Here is a 22,283-nt window from a genome sequence, read left to right on the forward strand (position 1 = left end):
TTTCATGATTATGCGTATGGACAGCAACTTAGCTTGTTAATGGATCATAAGTGTCTGTTATCACCGTTCAACATCCATGCTAACATTCCAACCAGGAACACCCACCATCTGCTGAGATGGGCACTGTTTTTCTCAGGGTACCACTATGACATCCATTATCGGTCTACAGCAAAAAATGCCAATGCCGACATCCTATCACATCTCCCAGTGGGACAAGACTCCTAGTTTGATGTGGCTCCTGAAGTCTGCTTTCATACTGACGCAGAAATCAAGGCACCAGTGGCCAAATTACCCACTGATGCTGCAGTCATCACCTGCTGGTTGCTGGAGGATTTGGTTCTCTGAAAAGTTATGTGATTGGTGAATAATGATTGGGCAGCAGATCACAACACTCATGAACATCCAGACAATCATGCCTGTTGGTACCACCAACATAAGTTGTCCACTCTCCGTGGTTTCCCGTTGCTCCAAGGAGATAACAGTCACACCAGAGTGGTCATTCCATAAACACTCAAATGTCACATCTTGACATTACTTTATGAAGGTCATTGACGTATAGTCCCCATAATAAAGCTGATCTGTCAACATGTCTTCTGGTATGTCAACATGTCTTCTGGTAGGGCATTGACAAAGATGTAGAATGCTTGGATACTGTGTGCACGGTATGTCAAAGAATGTCAGTATTTTCCTTGGCCTGATATAACATTCCCATAGTCTCATTTAGATTTCACAGGGTCATTTCTGAGCTACTCTTGGTTGATTGTCGCAGATGCTGGCTGCAGTTTTCCGTAGGTCTCGCGGATGCACTCAATGTCATTAACAAAAATCATTCATGCCTTATCTCGCATCTTCTTAACTGAAGGTGTCTCCCAGAAACCATCATAGCAGATAATGACCTCAGTTCATGTCAGCAGAATTTCACAGCCCTTACATGGATAATGGCTTAAGTTTGCTTCCAGTCAATTGGTAGAGAGGTCTGTCCATGCTCTTTTAAAACTCAACTGGCAAAATTACCCTAATATCATGGTCTCAATAGAGCACTCAGTTTATTTCTTGTCTCCTGCCACTCCTCTCCACAGAATGGGTCTAGTCCAGCTGAAAAATTCAATAGTCAGTCAAATTGATCTAACACTTGTCTATCATCCATTGCACCACTCTGCCGCCCCCACCTCCCCCCACCAAACATTTGTGCCATTGCCACTATACTTTTTAGGATGCTGTCTGAACACTAGTTTTTCCCAGAGGTCACTGACAGTGGATACCAGCTCACATCACACATGTTTCAGGCAGCGCAGTGATCGAAGTCCAGCTGCTTGATGGCTTCAGCTGCAAAAAAGCATATCAACCAGATGCGCCCTTGCAGAGCATTAGCGGCCCAGACCAATTTTCTGTTGCAGAATGTCCTCCCAATGCCCAGAAGCATTTGATCTTGACCATTGGCTTCCTCAGCCACAGGACCCACAGGTCACAGAGCCCAGGGATTACCAGCTGTCCTGCAGTGCAGGTGCCCAGTCTGATGGGTGTTGACAGCAGTATTTCAGATTCTCTGCTTCCCCAGCACTGGCAGTGTGACCATCACCTTCTGGGATGTGGAGAGCAATGCTATGTTGGGGTCACAGCCCTTGAACATAACAGCGCAGCACCACGGCTGGCCTATGCCAAAAGTCGCAGAGGCTACAACGGTGAACACCACAACTGCAGTTCCATGCACGTGCCTCACCAAGAGAGGGCAGCAGCATTGCTCCAAGAGGAGATAGTCAGCACAGACCTACTCACTTCTAAAGGATCACATGCTTGAAAATAGATCTCACCATATCCTGATGCCTGAACAGTATTTAGGCAGGTGGCTACAGCTAATCAGTTCTACAAGGGCAAGCTCCCCGGGTCTTGCATCACCAACTGCAATGGTTTCTCAACCAGGAGCTCTGCTGAAATCCCCCCATGACCTATCATGCAAAGCCATGTTTGCCCCCGATGCTACGTGGAGCATAATATGTTGTCAAATTGTACCCAGAAAGTATTCTTTCAAAATTTCAGCAGTAAACCTCTCCATGATGCGCAATGCCTCTCTTGTAGTGTCTGTCACTGGAGTTTGTTGAGCATCTCATTTACTCTCTCGTATTGAATAAATGATCCTGTGATGAAATGTGCCATTCTTAATTGGATCTTCTATATTTATTCTATCAGTCCTACCTGGTAAGGATAGCAGACTGATGAACAATACTGAAGAATTGCTAAGCAAAACGCCTTGCCTTGTAAGCCACTTTTTTATGGATGAGTTACATTTCCTTAAAATTCTTCCTATGAATCTCACTCTGAAATCTGCTTTTCATACTATTTGTTTTATGGGGTCATTCCACTTAAGGTTGCTCAGGATAGTTACTCCTAGATATTTTACAGTAGACACTGTTTCCAGAAATAGGTCATTAATAGTGTAATTGTACAGTTGTGGATTTCTTTATCTGTGTGTGCATAATATGTTACATTTATTTACATTCAGGATCAACAGCCAGAGATTGCACCATTTATAAGTCTTCTGCAGATCGTTCTGCAAATCAAGACTGTCTTCCAGCATTGCTAATTTCTTATAGACAACTGCAGCATCTCCAAACAGTCATAAACAGCTTCTGACCCTTTCTACTACAACATTTATATATACTGTAAACAGTAACGGTTGTATCACACTTCTTTGGGATGCTCTGGAGATTACATTTATATTCATAGATTTTGTTGTTTTAAGAGTAACATCCTGAGTTCTGTTTGCTAGGAACCCCTGAATCTAGTCACAAGTCTGGTTCGATACTTGGTAAGCTCATATTTTTCTCACTAGACGGTAGTGCAGGACAGTATCAAATGCCTTCCTGAAGTCAAGGAAAATGGCATCAATCTGAGTGCTGTTGTGGACAGTGCTGAGAATCACATGGAGGGACAGAGTGAGCTAAGTTTCACAAGATCTATGTTTTCAGAACCTGTGTTGATTTTTGTAAGAGAGATTTTCATTCTCCAAAGGTCATAATTCTTAAGCATAAAACATGTTCCATAATTCTTCATAGATTGACATCAATGATATAGACCTATAATTATGTGTGTGTGTTCTACAGCTCTTCTTGAAACCAGGAATCACCTACACTATTTTCCAGTCACTGGGTGCCCTTTGTTGCTCCAGAGAAATATGATAATCTGCTGCTGGAAGGAGAGCAAGTTCATTCAAATAATCTTTATAAGCTTACAGGTAACACATCTGGTCCTGATGCCCATCCACTACTAAGTGATTGTAGTTGTTTTTCTATTCTACTAATGATTATCTCAATATCTGCCATTTTTATGTTCACAGAGTGTAGCTGTGTATGGGAGTGAAATGTGGATGATAAATAGTTTAGATAAGAAGAGAATAGAAGCTTTCAAAATATGATGCTACAGAAGAATGCTGTAGATTAGATGGGTAGATCGCATAACTAATGAGGAGGTACTGAACAGAATTGAGGAGAAGAGGAATTTGTGGCACAACTTGACTACAAGAAGGGATCAGTTCTAAGGACATGTTGTGAGGCATCAAGGGATCACCAAATCATAGAGGGGGGCCAAGAGATGAATACACTAAGCAGATTCAGAAGGATGTAGGTTGCAGTAGTTACTTGGCGATGAAGAGGCTTCCACAGGATAGAGTAGCATGGAGAACTCCATCAAACCAGTCTCTGGACTAAAGGCAACAACAACAACAACAATGATGATTGAAAGGAGGGACTGAATTATGTTTTTCCACAGAAGACCAAATTCAGTATTTCCCCCTTCTCTCTGTTATCTTCTGTTTTGGTGCCAGTATGGTCACTGAGTGGCTGAACAGATAATTTTGACCCACTTATTGATTTTACATAAGACCAAAACCTCTTAGGGTTATCAGTCAGATTGGGTGACTTATTTCAAAGTCATTGAACACCTCTCTTATTGATCTCCTTAGACTCATTTTTGCTTCATTCAGCTTTTGTTTGTCTGCTAGGTGTCCACTGCTCTTTAATTTGTGACGAAGCTCTCTTTGTTTATGTGGCAGTCCATTAGATCACAGTGGCTCCTTCCTATCCCTTAAGAACTTGCTCATAACATGCTTGACTAAGGCATATTGAGCGTATTTTCAATATTATTCATGTGTGCTCCACATCTTTGTCCTCAGCACTGAATATTGGTTGATGACTACTGAGATATTCTGCAGTTTGTGTTCTGTCACTCTTGCTAAGCAAACATATTTTCCTACTGTTCTTAACATTCCTTGGTTTTCAATCTGCCTGTGTAATGTAAATAATCTATGTAAGTAATCATATTAGTTCTCAACTTTCAAAACAAATCAATTGAAGTATACTTGAGCACATCTGAAAACCAATGATCTGCTTGCATTTTATTTTTGTTTCCTTTTTTATCTCAATTGGCAGTTCAAAACTGCTATTTGTGTAGGCATTGCCAGACTGGATTTCTTACTCTGATCTCAGTACTTTTTCCTTTTATGTCATCATTAAAACCTAATAACATCATCAAGTAACCACAACACAAAAGTAAAACTTATGAGCAGCACCATACTTGACAATAAAGTTTATCAGTTACCCACTGTTGTGACTTCCCTTGATGTGACAGCAGAGTGGGACATGCCAACAGTGTTGTGTTCAACAACAACACTGGACACAATGTCATCTTTCTGGATAAGCCTTGGTTTTGTCTACAGCATCATGATGGATGTATTAAGGTGTGAAGGCTCCAAGGGGAATGAATGTTGCCATCATTGTCATATGGGACCAGCATCTGATGTGATGGTATGGGGTGAAATTGTGTATAGAATGCTGTCACCTGTGGTTAACATAGCCAGTAGCATGGAGAGTAGCCATCAAATTTCTGAACTGTTCATACTGGTGGCCATGCCCTGCCTTTGACGTCCCCATTTTGTTATCTTTCAACAAGATAATGCAAGACTTCATGTTGCTCAAGCTGTCCTGATCTATGTCAATACAGAATGCATCAAACTGTTGCTTGGGATAACATGTTCTCTGGGTCGTTCACCCACTGAAAACACCTGGTCATTGGCTGCCAAAAAACACATTCTGCCATTAGTCAGTCACCTATGATTGATGAACTCTGGCATGGCCTTGAAGCAACCTTATCTAACGCACAAGTTCATTTTGACTCAGTGTCCATCCAGTTCAGAGCCATTGTTGCTACCAGAGGTGGTAGCCCTGTTTACTACATTTTGCTCCTGGTATACCCTCAAATCATGTACACACTTAATCATAGATTCATTATAGGATACAGTAAACACACAACAATTAAAAATTCATTATTTACTATCCTTCCTGGTGTTACAGCTCTAATAGCAAGCTGTGTACATTCAGACTGAATCAACCAATGTCTTTTTAAAATGTCCCATTAGAACATCTGTCTGCAGTTAGTAGACTGTTGTAATCTTGTGGACAATACTGCAACATGGAATTACTTCTGACCTCAGTTTTGGCTGAAACACTTTCTTGTAATCACATAATTGCACTTAGTGCTCCACATTTAAAAATTACATCTCAAACCAGAAATATGGCAATTTCTGCACCCTTAGCAGTTGGTGTAGCCTTGGTGACAGCATAGTAAGTGAAGGAAACAGTGGATACTGCTACCCATTTATTATAATTTGTCAACTCGAGAAAATTCCTCAAGAGGTCAGTTCCAATTTAGTGCAATGGAGGAGCTTCAGGAGGAATTAGTTCCAGATGTCCTGGGAGTAAGTGAGATACATGCTTTTTTCACTGCAGTTCCCTACAATGGCTAATACATTTTTTATCTGACAGATCAGTAGAGATCTGAACTATGATACCTGCTCCTAAATCTGTCAGTGGTCTTTGCAAATCTGTGATGACTTGCTGTTGGAGCAATGTGAAAATACTTCAGTATCTTTGGCTACACATCAGCTGGAATGAAGAGCAACCAATCAGCATTCTTGTGTTTGCAGCCATTTTTGTGCATTAATGCAATATCGTATTTTGAAACTTCAGTGCCCATCTAGCCAATCTTCCTGATAGATTCTTCTGACACATCAGGCAACACAAAAAATGACAGTATATCATTACACTGAATGGTCTGCCATATAAGTAAGATCAGAATTTACTAATTGCTCATACTAGTGCAACACACACCTTTTTAAGTTCTAGAGTAATACTTGTTGAACTCAGAAGGTACTCTAGAGGAATAAATCATTATTCTTTCAGCACCTTCCTGGATTTGCACTAGAACTGCACTTAGTACATGACCACTAGCATCAGTGTGTACTTCATTCTCAGCATTCTCATCAAAAAATCCCAGGTTACAGAGACATCTTTCTTGCTTTTCACCCCCCAAAAAAATTTGGCATCTCCCTGTCATGGTTCTTATTATAGCTGTTCCTTGTAACTGAACTCCTTTCTGAAGTAGGCACACATTGTAAGGAAGATATCACAAATGTTCTGAGGAGTTGGAAAATTTGTTGTGCCTTTTACTATTCCTGGATCAGGATGGATCCATTTCTGTTAATTACAGGCAAAATTTAATGTCTTGAGCAATGAAGAAACACTTTCTTGGATTCATCATGAACATACTGCAGCACAGTTGTCAAGTGGCTTAAAAATATTCAAATGTCTTTTAAAATGCAACTATGCCAGCCAGGTAGCAAAGACACATCATCCATTTATGACATCAAAGCACATTGTCCATCATGTATTGAAAGCTAGCTGGAATATTGAACTGGATGAACAGCTTAATTTTGAACAAGGAGGCCACTAAGTGTCACGAAAACAGTATTTTCCCTGTCAGCCTCATCAGCTTCAGTCTGTAAGTAGCCAATCTGCTTATCCATAGTAGAAAAGTACTTTGGTCCACACAGACAGTACATGGTGGCACCAGTTAGTAACAGTGAGTATACATCCTTTTTGATGATTTTCTTCAGCTTCTGGTAATCGTTGCAGACACACCACGTGTCATATGTGTCATCTTTCTTCTTCATAAGCACCAAAGGGGAGGCCAAAGAACTATGTAGGATATATGCAATGATGTTGTCTTGTAACATCTTCACCACTTCCTTCTGAATTATCCATCATTCAGATGGGGATACACTGTATGAGGGCCGGCCGCGGTGGTCTAGCGGTTCTAGGCGCTCAGTCCGGAACCGCGCGACTGCTACGGTTGCAGGTTCGAATCCTGCCTCGGGCATGGATGTGTGTGATGTCCTTAGGTTAGTTAGGTTTAAGTAGTTCTAAGTTCTAGGGGACTGATGACCACAGATGTTAAGTCCCATAGTGCTCAGAGCCATTTGAACCATTTGAACACTGTATGAGGGCTGTCTGATTATTATTTGTTCTTTGTTTTCTTCTTGGCCGCAGGGAAGGGGGGGGGGGGGGAGGGTGCACAAGTGTGATCCACAGTGTTAATATGTTGTTTCACATTGAGGCATATGTTCTGCCTTGTCTCCACTCAAGCACTGAATATGTCTGCAAATTGACACAAAATGTCCAAAAATCACTGGCACTTTTCCTATGTCAATTGGGACCTGGACAGTCAATTCCTTCAATGAGTACCATTACCATGGTGCATGATTTTCCATTGAAGTAGGTGAGCTGACTGTTCTTGGACTGGTCTGCCTGTCCCTATCCACATACCCTGAATATATACATTACAAAAAAATTAAATACCATCTGCTATACTATCAAAATTTTTTCTGATTGCACATTGAAAGAGACACTAAAAGATGTATACTTCACCCAGGCAGAATCCTTACTGTTATATGGCATAATATTTTGGGGAAACGATCTGCTAGCAAAAGTTGTTTTATATGCCAAAAGAGAATTGTAAGAGCCATAGAAAATGCTGCATCAAGAAGCTCATGCAAGCCCTTATTCAAGAAACTACATATCCTTCCACTATCATATCTGTACATTTTACAAGTAATCATATTTGTAAGGAAAATCTTAGAAAATAGCAACAATGTTGTGTGAACTAACCAAAGTATCCACCTGCATAACACAAGGAGAAAGCAGGACATTCATGTTCAACATGCACACACAACACTAAAACAGAATGGACAACTGCAAACAGGAAACAGACTATACAATAAGCTACCTACAAACATTAAAACTATAAAAGACACTTCAAAATTTAAAAATGCTCTCCATAAATACACTCCTGGAAAGGGAAAAAAGAACACATTGACACCGGTGTGTCAGACCCACCATACTTGCTCCGGACACTGCGAGAGGGCTGTACAAGCAATGATCACACGCACGGCACAGCGGACACACCAGGAACCGCGGTGTTGGCCGTCGAATGGCGCTAGCTGCGCAGCATTTGTGCACCGCCGCCGTCAGTGTCAGCCACTTTGCCGTGGCATACGGAGCTCCATCGCAGTCTTTAACACTGGTAACATGCCGCGACAGCGTGGACGTGAACCGTATGTGCAGTTGACGGACTTTGAGCGAGGGCGTATAGTGGACATGCGGGAGGCCGAGTGGACGTACCGCCGAATTGCTCAACACGTGGGACGTGAGATCTCCACAGTACATCGATGTTGTCGCCAGTGGTCGGCGGAAGCTGCACGTGCCCGTCGACCTGGGACCGGACCGCAGCGACGCACGGATGCACGCCAAGACCGTAGGATCCTACGCAGTGCCGTAGGGGACCGCACCGCCACTTCCCAGCAAATTAGGGACACTATTGCTCCTGGGGTATCGGCGAGGACCATTCGCAACCGTCTCCATGAAGATGGGCTACGGTCCCGCTCACCGTTAGGCCGTCTTCTGCTCACGCCCCAACATCGTGCAGCCCGCCTCCAGTGGTGTCGCGACAGGCGTGAATGGAGGGACGAATGGAGGCGTGTCGTCTTCAGCGATGAGAGTCGCTTCTGCCTTGGTGCCAATGATGGTCGCATGCGTGTTTGGCGCCGTGCAGGTGAGCGCCACAATCAGGACTGCATACGACCGAGGCACACAGGGCCAACACCCGGCATCATGGTGTGGGGAGCGATCTCGTACACTGGCCGTACACCACTGGTGATCGTCGAGGGGACACTGAATAGTGCACGGTACATCCAAACCGTCATCGAACCCATCGTTCTACCATTCCTAGACCGGCAAGGGAACTTGCTGTTCCAACAGGACAATGCACGTCCGCATATATCCCGTGCCACCCAACGTGCTATAGAAGGTGTAAGTCAACTACCCTGGCCAGCAAGATCTCTGGATCTGTCCCCCATTGAGCATGTTTGGGACTGGATGAAGCGTCGTCTCACGCGGTCTGCACGTCCAGCACGAACGCTGGTCCAACTGAGGCGCCAGGTGGAAATGGCATGGCAAGCCGTTCCACAGGACTACATCTAGCATCTCTACGATCGTCTCCATGGGAGAATAGCAGCCTGCATTGCTGCGAAAGGTGGATATACACTGTACTAGTGCCGACATTGTGCATGCTCTGTTGCCTGTGTCTATGTGCCTGTGGTTCTGTCAGTGTGATCATGTGATGTATCTGACCCCAGGAATGTGTCAACAAAGTTTCCCCTTCCTGGGACAATGAATTCACGGTGTTCTTATTTCAATTTCCAGGAGTGTATTTATTGCAAAAATGTTATCATAGTATAGATGAATATCTTGAAACATAAAAATTTATTGCAAAAAAATAATTAATTACTTGGGTTAAAATATAATGTATGAAAGCTGAACCTTCAGTTGTGATAATATTAAGCCTAAATCAATGTAAATATTCTTGTATGATTTAAAAACATGTATTGTAAATCACAATGACTTGTCCAATATCATACTGTATACCTTGTACAACAAGCGATCAAAAGGACCAATAAAAATATAATGTAATGCATTGCAATTATTCATGGCTGAGTTCTCTGTGTCCTCTTGCGATGATTATGACTGTCACTGGCTTGGAGATTTCTTTTGTGAGACTGAGTACATTTTTGTACTCAGCTAGAGCTTCACAGTTAGACTGAGCATCCATATTGTTGACTGGAAATCATCTCCCTGATGACAGTGGGATAATTGTGTCTTGGGTTGTAGACAATGGCCCAGAACAACCATTGTTGCATGGACTTGTTGAGGCTTCATCAAACTGAAGCTCCAATCCTTCACATTCTATGAATGCTTGTGATGCCTGCAGGCTGTCCTATCCAAGGATAACATTTTGTCTGTATCCTTATAAAGTGACAAATTCAATGGGCTCTCACTGTCATTGATAGTTATTCTCACAACACAGTTTCCTGTCAGTTGGATGTATTTTCCATTTGCACCTTTTAACTCATTGGTGTTTGAAATTCAGGACATAATCTTTTTCAATGATGAGCATCCAAAATCATAGAAAATAATGTCCCAAAATTGATTAGTGCCTGGACAGGTGGATTATTAATGATGACATTGAAATGATTTCATTACATCTTGGCAGCTGTTGACCATGAAGAACTTTTATCTGAGGCAGCCTCACTACTATAAATAGTTCCCTCATTTAGTTTTCCTGATTTTGGCCAATGGGTGAACGACTGGCTCCTCTGTAGTGTGACAAGAAATAACTGTGATGTGTTGGAGAGCAACCTCAAGCAGGATATGGCAATGGGCTTTGTCCAACAGGTCAGTTGTAGTCATCTGCAGTTATCAGGGATGAATATAATAATTAAACATTCTTCTTTGTTCTTTAGAGTAGCATACAACATGCTCTGGGTGGCCACAAAGAAAATGTATCAGTATGTTGTCCTCTGTTCTCCAAATGTTCATTTTTCTGCATGTAAATCAAATTGGAAGGCAGCTTGTTGGATCTGTATCATTGATAATTTTGTACATTGTCTGGTGGTTTGTGGCATCAAGTCTGCAATACCTGACTCCATGAATCAAATTAGCAAGGGAGCTGGTTGTATCTGCATCACTGAGAACCTTGGATAATATCTGATGGTTGTGGCATAAGTCTGGGTCCACTCCTCAATGTTGGTTGGCTTTGAAGATACTGATGCCAATGAACTTCTTTTTGAATCAGTGATGTTGCCTCCTCCTGGATCGCTTTAAAAATCAATGCTGCTGCTTTTGGCAATCTGGGTTTGACATTAATCAATGCCATGAACGCTTGTGTCTCTTGTTTTACTATTTGTCATATTAGTTATGCAAATTTTTGATTACCTTCCACACAGCCCATCAGTACAACATTTGGAAATCCACTTAAAGTATTTCCATATACTCTTTCTGGTGCACTGCGCCAACGTGCAGCCACCACTTGATGAATATCTCTAATATCTCTGTTGTGGTGTCATCCTGCAGAATAAGTATTTGACAATGGTGCAGTGCCATGCTCTTCATTAAATGTGAAATTTTGTTAGTTTCTATTATATTTGGATTCACTGTCCTGTGCGACACAGCACCAGAACACACTGTATATATGACTGTGTAGCCCCCCACCCCCTCTCCTCCATCTTTAAACAATGTTCTTCAGCTGTTGCTTAACTATGTAGACCTGCTGCTGATTATCACCAAATGTTTTACTGATTTATGCTCAAAACTTGTCCCATTTCTTGGAGTTTTCCTTGTTGTTCTGAAATTATGGCTGGGCTATACCACAAAAATAAAAATAGAAACTGATAAAACATATGTCATCTCACCTGTTGTATGTAGTAATATGTTGATACCCCTCTCTTTAACCATTTCTTAGGACCTGGGCAACATCTTCTGAAAGAACTGTTGGATGTCTGATGTCCATCTGACTTGCCAATGTTTTGTATACATCGGCACCTAAACAGTGCTGACTATAGGAAGAATTTACTGTTGTACTTAGATTCCTCCTTAAGAAGGCCATGTCTTTTGCCCTGCCTTATTGTAGCCACTGGGATGTTGATATCCAAGACACCTGGTATCTCCTTCAAACCAGAATGTGGAATCAAATGGCAGTTATAAGAACAGGGTCATCAACAAGAACTAACACTTCACATGTTAGTTGAGCATACACAAAAGTAGAGCTGCAGCTGTGCTCTCCAGAGCAAGCTTCTATTTATCCATACATAGAATGTTCTAGCACGTTACAATGTTCTACATAAATAAGAAATTTCCACAGTGTTCTAGAAATTACAAATTTTAAATGATAAATAATTGCAGGAAACAGTAAACGAAATGTTGTCTCCAGTCAGTGACTATTACAGCTTTACCACATTGGACAATGGACTGCTCACAGAAATACTGAGATCAATAAAGTTCTTTTATTTCATCCTCACACTCATCGGACTAAGCCTCAACATTTATAATTTTGTGAGTGAGGTGCAGACCCTACTGGGAATAATGCCTGCACCACTAAATGATGATGGTACAGGTTCATAAGACTTGACAGTTATCTTTCTTAATGCATAACCATATGACCTATTGAAAATAGCCAAGAGCAATAAGGAACTGTCAACATGCTTAGCAGCTGGAAGAAAGCAGTTTGGACAGTACATTTCTTTGAGGCCCTCATAATATTAATACAGCCTTTTGTAAGAAATAGGGAGATGGTAGAGTCTGTAGATTATGTTAAATGCTTCTATTACTTTAAGCTGCAGGTTTGGTGCAGCTCATATTGTTCTTTGTATTCACTTTGTTTACATTAAATTTAGTAAAACAAATTCTTCATGAATATATTTTGTATCTAGTTTCCAGTTCAGTGATTGCACTGGCACTATGTTTTCCAGATACATATTAACTTGAGCATTCACCTTAGTGTTGGTGTTCATAGGTAATAATTCTCTTTGATGCCCTCCTGACACATTCACTCCCATGTTTAACAGATAAAATTTTCCTCTGAATTCTATAAGTGAAAAGAAAGAAAGCTTATTGTTTAATGTCCCATAGAAATCAAGACCACCAGACACAGAGCACAAGCTTGGATTGTGTCAGGGTTAGGGGATGATATTGGCCATACCCTTCCAAAGGAACCATCCCAGAATGTGCCTTGAGCTAATCACAGAAAACCTAATCCGGATTGCCAGATGTGTGTTTGAACCATCATTCTCCCGAACGCGAGTCCAGTGCACTAACCAATGTGTCACCTCACTTGGCAAATATGACACTAGATATAATGGCAGTTATCCTGATTGCACTTAATGCATGAACATTGATAATTTGCACACATTGAATGCTTCTAAAACTTGATATGATAGCAAATAAATATATCACCACAGTGACCACAGATGAAGGATGGGCAATTTGATTCCTTGAGAAGCAGTTACATAGGGGCTCAACAAGTGGCACTTTTTTCCTGCAATGCAAGCAAGCACTATGCAACATCTGTCATTCAATCAATATATCTTCAAGTGTGTTGTTTACACCCTCATATGAGCAGTCTTGTTCTTGTATATTATCCAAACATGACACACTACAGGAAAGTTAGGAACATAGAAAAGATTTTAATTTTATCTCTTATTTGTTGAGGAAACATTAAAGCATTGTTTAACAAGTTTGGCAGATTACTTTTTTGTTATATATATAAATAAACAAAAAACACCAAAATTATTTTTAACCACATTAAACACTGAAAAACATTTACCCAGCAACACAAACTATTTCACTGGTTTCAGAGTTTTTCATGGTGTAAGTGAAACCTATTATCTAACAGGTTCTGCATGAGAGGTTGTCCTAAGCTACTTCACTGACCTTTTGTTCAATGTATTGCTGCCGTCTCTCTTCTGCCTTCATCTGTTTGTAGAGAATGCAAGACTTCAGTACATCCATTGGATCTCTTGGAGGGACTTTATAGTTTCCACCCCATGGCATACCTACAACAATAAGGAGAACTTTCAAGGATGTGAAATGAATCAAGGTATACATTAACAAAAGAGAGGTTAACAATAAACAAGCACTTTACCACCTAATGGTATTCATTCTCACACCAGATAAGTTTAATCAAGAAAATTAGAAAAAAGTCTGCTGTCTCCTCATTTATACCAAATAGCTGCTGTTATCTCTTAGCGATAGCTTAAATTTTTATTTACATTGATATTTTTCAAGGAAAACAGTTACCCACAGGTGTAAATACAGAGTTCTGTTTATAATATGCTATTCCTTCTTCCACCAGCTAAATTTAATCAAGTAAATTAGAAACAAATCTGCTGCCTCCTCAGTCAGATGGCTGCTGTTATCTCTCAGTGGTAGCTTAAATTTTTATTTACTTTGATATTTTCCAAATAAAACAGTTACCTACAGCTGTAAATACATAGTTCTGTTTACAGTACATTACTGCTTGTCGTGCAGCTTTACAATGAACAATTCTATTTACCACATAGCTAACAGGACTTTTCAATCTATGAACCTAGCTACTCCAATAACTTGTGGAAGTTGTCATTATTGATACATGTTTTCAATTTTCTTTTGACCTGGTAGGGATTCCAATTCCTTGTTCTGTGTTAGATGGGAGCTCTTGAAAGTCTTTCAACCAGTAAGTAATTCACATCCAAACCTAGACAAGGATGTAAAGTGTACACAAAAATTATTTTTTGTCTTTTACTGTGATCGTGCTCAGTTGAAACTGATTTCATTGCCAGTGACAAGAAGCATTAAGAAGTTAATATATGGGAAAGAGAGTGTAAGAATTTCAAGTTCCTTGAACAGAGCTCTGCAAAATGCGTTATTACCTATCTAACACAAAATTCCTACTGCTTGGTTCTGTAGAATAAATACTTTGTTTACTTTAGGTTAGTACCTCAAAAGATAATCCTATAAGACAAATAGCAACAGAAAATTAGCAAAAGTAGCAAACACTCTTATCTTAAGGTCAACACAATGAGAGAAGTTTCTAAGGGGAAAACATTCTGATTTGAGCTTCTTCATTAGTTTACCTATAAGTTGACTCTAATTTGTTGTCTGACTGGACACAATTAATTTTACACAGGGTGTTTCATTTAGGGTGTGGCAATTAATGTCATTTTCTACTGATACAAGGTCAGCTTTGCTTCTTTTAAAATAGCATTACATGAGTCTTTGTGACAATAAGACTTGAAATGTTAGCTGTGAACCATGTTTAGACATGTTCAGATATCATCTGAGGTTGAGTTTGAACTCATGATAGTATGCTTTTGTCATTGTCCAAAAATTACAGTTTTTGAACACCAATTTATAGTCATTCAAAGATAATTTATTTAAGTTAAGAGCAAGAGTGAGCATGTGTGGCACCCCAAAATTTATGTTCCCCTTTCTGAAGTTAGTTTCAAGCATATGACACAGGTGTCAATGAGTCCCTCTTGCTCACTATTATGGAGGTAAGACTCCACCTATGCAAGAAGGTTGCCTTTAATACCATAACATTTTCACTGAAAGTGTATTTACTTAAGATAAGAGCAATAGTGGGCCCAGTACTGAAAGTTGTGGAATCCCACAAGCTATATTCACCCATTCTGAGGTTAGTTTTAATCCTATGACACAGCTGTCAATGAGATACCCTGCATTGTATTATGAAGGTAAGACTTTGCCCTATAAGAGGAATGCTATTAATGCCATAATATTTTAGTCTGACAAGTAGCATTATGATTTGGACAATTAAAAATTTTGGCAAGGTCACAAAATAGACATTTTTTTTGTTTATCTCTTCCAAGAATTCATTGGTGAGGTCTTGTACTGTTTTTTTTCATGGAGCATTCTTAACAACGGCTGAGCTAAGAGGCAGTCAACAAGTTCTGCTGAGATAAATTAATCTTTATCCTGTCATAAGCCATTCTCTCAAAAACTCCTGTAAAGACTGGAAGGAGTGAAATGGATCTGTTATTAGATGTGATTTATTTACCTCCAGTGTTTAAGTCTGTCAGGAAGTGTGTCTGGACTTATGGATTAATTAATAGACAGTATGAGGGCAATTCTAACAAATGAGCAGAGATTTTATTATTCTGCTATAGGGAAGGTCAAGCTAGTTTCCCACATAAGCAAACTGTGCGAGAAAGACATTGTGGAAAAGCTCCAATTGCTCTGAGCTACAACAACGAGACTTTTTTAGAATAAAGGACCATAATAATAGTTTTCAGGGATGTGTTTCGGATATGACTGAGTCCCGTTTGTGCAAAGAAAAGCCAGGCTGTGAAATAAGTGCTCAGTCATTGCAGGTCAGTTCCAATAAACCAGTGTGTGTAAAATGTCGTAAAAAGTGTAACTCAAACAATTTTGATTCATGCAATATGGTAAATAAACAAGAAGGGATAACACCCTTAAAGTTAATGCACTTAAATTGCAATATCTCATAAACAAACTAGACATTCTACAAATATTATTAGAGGAACACTTGCCACATGTATTAGTATTAACAGAACATGGGCTAAAATGCAGTGAAATAATATACTATAGATTAGAAGGTTACATACTAGCAAGTAGTTATTGTAGGCAAAACCACAAAGGTGGTGGTGTGGCAATTTATGTTAGTAAGGATATGTTGTTGTTGTGTTGTTGTCGTTGTGGTCTTCAGTCCTGAGACTGGTTTGATGCAGCTCTCCATGCTACTCTATCCTGTGCAAGCTTTTTCATCTCCCAGTACCTACTGCAAGCTACATCCTTCTGAATCTGCTTAGTGTATTCATCTCTTGGTCTCCCTCTACGATTTTTACCCTCCACGCTCCCCTCCAATACTAAATTGGTGATCCCTTGATGCCTCAGAACATGTCCTACCAACCGATCCCTTCTTCTGGTCAAGTTGTGCCACAAACTTCTCTTCTCCCCAATCCTATTCAATACTTCCTCATTAGTTATGTGATCTACCCATCAAATCTTCAGCATTCAGTAAGGATATAGAAGCTAAAAAATTTCCTTTCTTGAACACCTCACCAAAGAAGGATCAATTGAAATGACAGGTATTGTAGTCCACAGTAATCATCTTATGTTACCAAAGTATAAAGTGATTGGAGTATATAGGCCACCAAATGCTGATGTAATGCTATTTATGGATAAACTTAGTAGTGCTGCTGGTCAGGCTGGTTCTAATGACCTTACTATATTAGGTGACTTTAAAATAGATGCAAACTCAAATAGTACAGTAAACCTGAAACTTAGTGATGTGCTGACCTCATACAATCTTGTAAATATAGTGAACTCTAACACCAGAGTGACGGACACATGTTCCACTAGAATAGATTATGCTATAATCAACAAAGATGTTATAGATAAGGTAAATTACAGTAACTTAGATTTTCTTTATTCTGACCACTTCTGTCAGGTGATAGAATACAAAAATTCAGTTGTGCGTAAAATAACAAAAATTGTGCTACAGAAACGAATGCTGAATACCTCAAATATTAATGCTCTTAAAGACAAACTAGCGAATGAGAAATGGGATTCTGTGTACCAGGTAAAAGGGTTGGATGGGAAATGGAATGAATTCTACTCAACCATATTGCACCATTATGAATATAGTTGTCCAGTCAGAGAAATCTGTCAAAATGGAAGTAATCCTAGACTAAAACTCCCAACAAATCTGATTAGGCTCAGGCAGCAAGTACATGATCTAAACCAGCTTTATAAGGCTACTACTATGCAGGTTTTCAAGGAAAAATACAATAGGGCCAAGTAAACTTTTAAAACTGAAATTGTTAATCTAAGGACGCAGATTAACAGTAAAGCAATAGAACAGTCTAACATAAGCAAAGCATCTTGGAAGCTGATTGACAAGCTTTGATCCCAACAAGATGAACATGGAACCACTCAGCATAAGACATGATGGTAACATTATAAAACATCCAGATACTATTTGTAATATTTTTAATAACTACTACATTTCTGGTGAACAATCAATGCATAAGATTCACAGGTAGAGACCCGATGCTATCTCACCCAAGGTACCGAATTTGAATTTGTGGAAGTGAATGAGGAGGAGGTTCGCAGGGCAACATAAATGCTAAAGAAAAAAAATTTCATCTGGATGGGATGGCATATCCAGTGGAATTACTAAAGTGTGCTTAAAAGAAATCTCTAAACCTCTTACTCATCTGGTTAATTGCAGCATTAGAGAAAACATGTATCCAACGGTTCTAAAAATGAATGTATAAAAAGGGAAGTAAGGAACAAGTCTCCAGCTATAGACCAATATCATTAATTCCCACTTTTAGTAAGATATTCGAAAGCATTATCCTTTCTCAGCTAAGTTCCTTTTTCACAAAACATTAACTGCTTGTGGATTCGCAGCATGGCTTCAGAAAAGAGCTAAGTACAACCACAGCAGTTACACAGTTCATCCATGACGTTTACTGTCTGTTGGACCAGAAGATGCAGACTGTAGGTATATTTTTGGACCTGACAAGAGCATTTGATACCGCAAACCATAGGGGACTTCTTAAAAAGCTTATATCTTATAGTATTGGAGATCAAGCCATGAATCTTCTAACCACATACCTGCTAAATTGTAAGCAAAGCACTAAATTGTCATACAAACTAGATAACAAAATCATGAACTCCCAGTCCACCAGTGAACCTGTATTACAAGGTGTACCACAGGGCTCAATCGTTGGACCCTTTCTCTTCCTTATATATATTAACGACATTGCACAACCCATTAACTCCCATATTGTAAGCTATGCAAGTGACACATTAATCTTATTCTATGGGAGCGAATCTAAAGAGCTAGAATCTCTAGCTACTAGTGGTGTAACAGAGGTTACAAAATACTTCAATGATCAGGGGCTCAAGGTGAATGTCACCAAATCTCAACTACTGACATTTAAAACAAGCAGTTCTCATCACAACAATATGAATAGTGTATGTAATATCTCTGCAACAGAAAATGGTAACTGTAAATTCCTGGGTGTATATGTTGATGAAAATTTGCGGTGGACATACCACATTAATTTCGTATGTGGAAAAGTCAGTAGTACCATATATCTCCTCAGCCAGCTCGCAAAGATAGTTCCTAGCCAAGCACTGAAATTAGTATATTATGGAACACTTTACCCCTTTCTCAATTACAGAATTGAACTATGGGACAGTGCAGCTGATGTACATTTAAAAAGAATACTACTACTACAGAAAAGAGCAATAAGACTTATACATGGGATGGGACATAGAGATTCATGTCATGAAGTGTTTGTGCAGCACGAATATCTGACAATATATTCTCTGTACACATTCAAAATAGTTGTATTTTTTACAAGTCAACCAACAGAAGCTATCAAGGGCAGTGATGTACATGATCACAATACTAGAATGAAGTGTAACTATTTCCGTAACAGAACAACGTTAAAAATGACTGATAGAAGTCCATATATCAGTGGTTTGATTTTGTATAACAAGCTACCAAACTCTCTAAGAACATACACAGGAAATGTTTTTAAAACAAAATTAAAATCTTTTCTAATAGAAAAATTTTTATATTCTTTCAATGAATTTTAAAATAGTGATTGTAACATGAGGCATTAGCATATCAGTTGCAATGTGATAAATGTAAAAAATAGATGTAAGATGCAACAGCTACAGAATATAGTGTATTTCATAAGTATAAATATAACCATAGTATTAAGTGTGACGTTTGCAAAAGCCATCATTACAATGGCTCCACGCAAAGAAATTGTAAATAAATAAATAAATAAATAAATACCATCATAGCCAGAAAAATTACTACATTTTAGTGAGCCTGATGAATTCTGCAATCTCCTTATGTTGTTTTTTTTTTTTTTTTTTTTTTTTTTTTTTTCTAACTTGATATCTGTTAGTGGTGTAGTCATTCAGTGTCTCTACTCAAGTAAATCTAAGGAATCTGTAAAGTTATTTGGTTATTTATTAGGGCATAAAAATTTTCTCCCACTGTGTGGAGTAATTATTGAAACTGGCAGCCGATGATTAGAAAGTTCCTGCAGAAGCTATTTTTGGGGTCTCCATTTAATTTGAATTACAATTCTTGTTTAATAACATACCAAATTGCTTTTGCCTTACTCTTGATGTATGTTTTTTTTTTAAACCTAGAGCATGTTATACTTTTTAATAATACACTGGACAGCTTTACAATAGTGATGGTAACAGAGTTTCTAATCATGATCCCTGTTCATTGTCTGAATTATGTAGAGCTCTCTTTTCCTACCACAATACAGTTTAACCCCAAGCGTTATCCACCTCTTATACTTGTTTCTGTTTGCTTTAGCGTTGTTTGTTTTGTTAGTAAACAAAACTCAAAGTGTTGTGGGAATACATTTAAGAAAGAGTTAAATTTACCATCTATACTGTCTACTCTGTAATTTCTCACAAGTGTTCTTCCCACAATTTCTCTATAGCCACTATTATTGAGTCATTGTATTTCAGACAGTACTACTTTTCCTTTTTGATGTCTGTCTAACTGCACAATATATTTTATTTTTAACATTTGACCATCTTACTCAGATCACATTGACTACTGGTGTTAAAGCTAAATCATTGCAATTTATTGGGTCTAATTTGAAATTCATCAGTAGTTTGCAACAAGATGGGTATAAGGCCAGATGGGAATCATATCTAGATAGCCAAGGTGGTCAAGACATTGGTTTGTGAGAAGCAGGAAATCCAGGTTCAAGCACAGGTCTAGCATAAATTTTCACTTGCCATCATTGAAATTATTTCAATGGTTACTTACAGCTGACTCAGAAAGAATTTCATTTCATTTCAACATGTATTTGTACAGCTGCACCTCATGAATGGTGTCTGTGGTGACATCACAGGGTTTGTTCTTTTGAACATATATAAATTGAAATTGTTAGTTGCTGTTGTGGTGACATCACAGGCTTTGTTCTTTTGGACACATATAAATTGAAATTGTTAGTTGCTGTTGCACTATGCCCTTCAATTTGCATAGAGAATTGTACTGTGGGAAATAATCCAAAGCTTGACATCAACTACTCTAAGTGCCATTGATCAGTACAGTCTGACAGAAAATCATCTTTAAAGTTCTGTGTATTTCCTGGTTGACTGTTGTGGTACAACATCCAAAGACTTTTCGACAAAACATTCCTTAACCTGAAGAGCTCAGTACTTAACCCCATTTTATGCATATACAGCTACTCTTCCTTTTTTTCTTTTTGGTTCTACAGTAGTACAATAACTTGTATACATCAAGATGAAGCTGTTCAATTTCACTGATTCCAATGTTATGGACTGATATGCCCAACTAATCTATTGACATTCCATCTGTTGGATCCTGATGTGGGAGGTGCATGTTATAACTAATAGATTAGCTCTGGTATACAAACAACAACAGAACTTTATTACACAGTACTTAAACAAAGTACAACAGAAAACAGCTTTTGTAGTAATACCACAAAAGATTGTCATCATATAACGAAGCTGACATTAAAGACAATAACTGTTTCTTCACTATACTAGCCACAATGTTACGCTAACATAGTCAATGAGTTAAGTTGGTAGTACTAGTGTAGCCTGGAAATGTGCAAGTGTGGGTGTTGGCCATAGTTGAAGCACTTGTGAAGACTTGGTGGTTTGGATGCTGTATGACAGGCTGTAAGCACTGACTGTGACTGCCACACTCTAATGAATGGAATTCAGACTGTCCAACTGCTTGTGCAGTTGGCTTCTTGCCCCAAGAAACCTAGCTATGAACTCCCAATGTCAACTGATTGGCAAGCGGCTGGGCAGTGACCTGTAAAGCTTTCCAGTGGAAGAATACCAGGACACTGTGATAGAGTCATGTGGCTAGTGGCAGTGTGCTAGTGCCAATGATACTAGTGCTGTATCTGATGAATTAAGTGCTATCAGACACCACAACAGCTGCTGTTGGTGTGATGTGCTGTAATTGAATTGCAGGTGCCTTGGAAGGGTGGCAACCCTTGGGACACTGCTGTGTGGTTGGTGCCTGGACTGAATATGTTAGTCATGGTTACTCCATCCCCCTTCCCTAAGGAAGAGATGTCAGAGACATCTCACTAGATAGAATATGGCTAGGACTTACATAACAGCTAATGATACATCATCCCTTCTTCCACAAGAATCAGTTGGCAGCATCATTGAGAGGAAGCAAACCTGAAAACTAAGAACCATGAAGGGTGTTGTTGAGAAAATGCTGAGCATGCTGCCAAAGGTGTCATGACCTAGCGGGCCAGGCTTGCGATGAAACTTCCATGAATAGGTGCACTGGAGAACTAAAAGTGAAGCCCCATAAATGCTGCTGTCTGTGGAGAGTAGAAGACCCTGGAGGTTGTAGTAGACAACTACACCTGGAGACATCTGGGTCTGGTGAAGAGGGTGGAGCAGAGCAGAGTAGGGTCCAGGAGAAGGCATGTTGCATGCTGCAAAAGTACCTGTTGGAGAAGAAACCTAGTGAATGAAGCTGGTGTGACCAAC

General features: G+C 39.4%; 1 protein-coding gene across 1 annotated transcript in view; it reads right to left on the reverse strand.

Annotated features, from left to right (window-relative positions):
• The window catches only part of LOC124607455, an 83,971-nt gene that overhangs the window by 13,188 nt on the left and 48,500 nt on the right, over positions 1–22,283 (reverse strand). The window contains exon 3 of the mRNA XM_047139790.1: positions 13,653–13,774. Coding sequence (XP_046995746.1) covers positions 13,653–13,774 — 122 coding nt within the window. The remainder of the gene's footprint in view (positions 1–13,652; positions 13,775–22,283) is intronic.

Source organism: Schistocerca americana, chromosome 3, assembly GCF_021461395.2.
Source record: "Schistocerca americana isolate TAMUIC-IGC-003095 chromosome 3, iqSchAmer2.1, whole genome shotgun sequence".
Taxonomy (NCBI): Eukaryota; Metazoa; Arthropoda; class Insecta; order Orthoptera; family Acrididae; genus Schistocerca; species Schistocerca americana.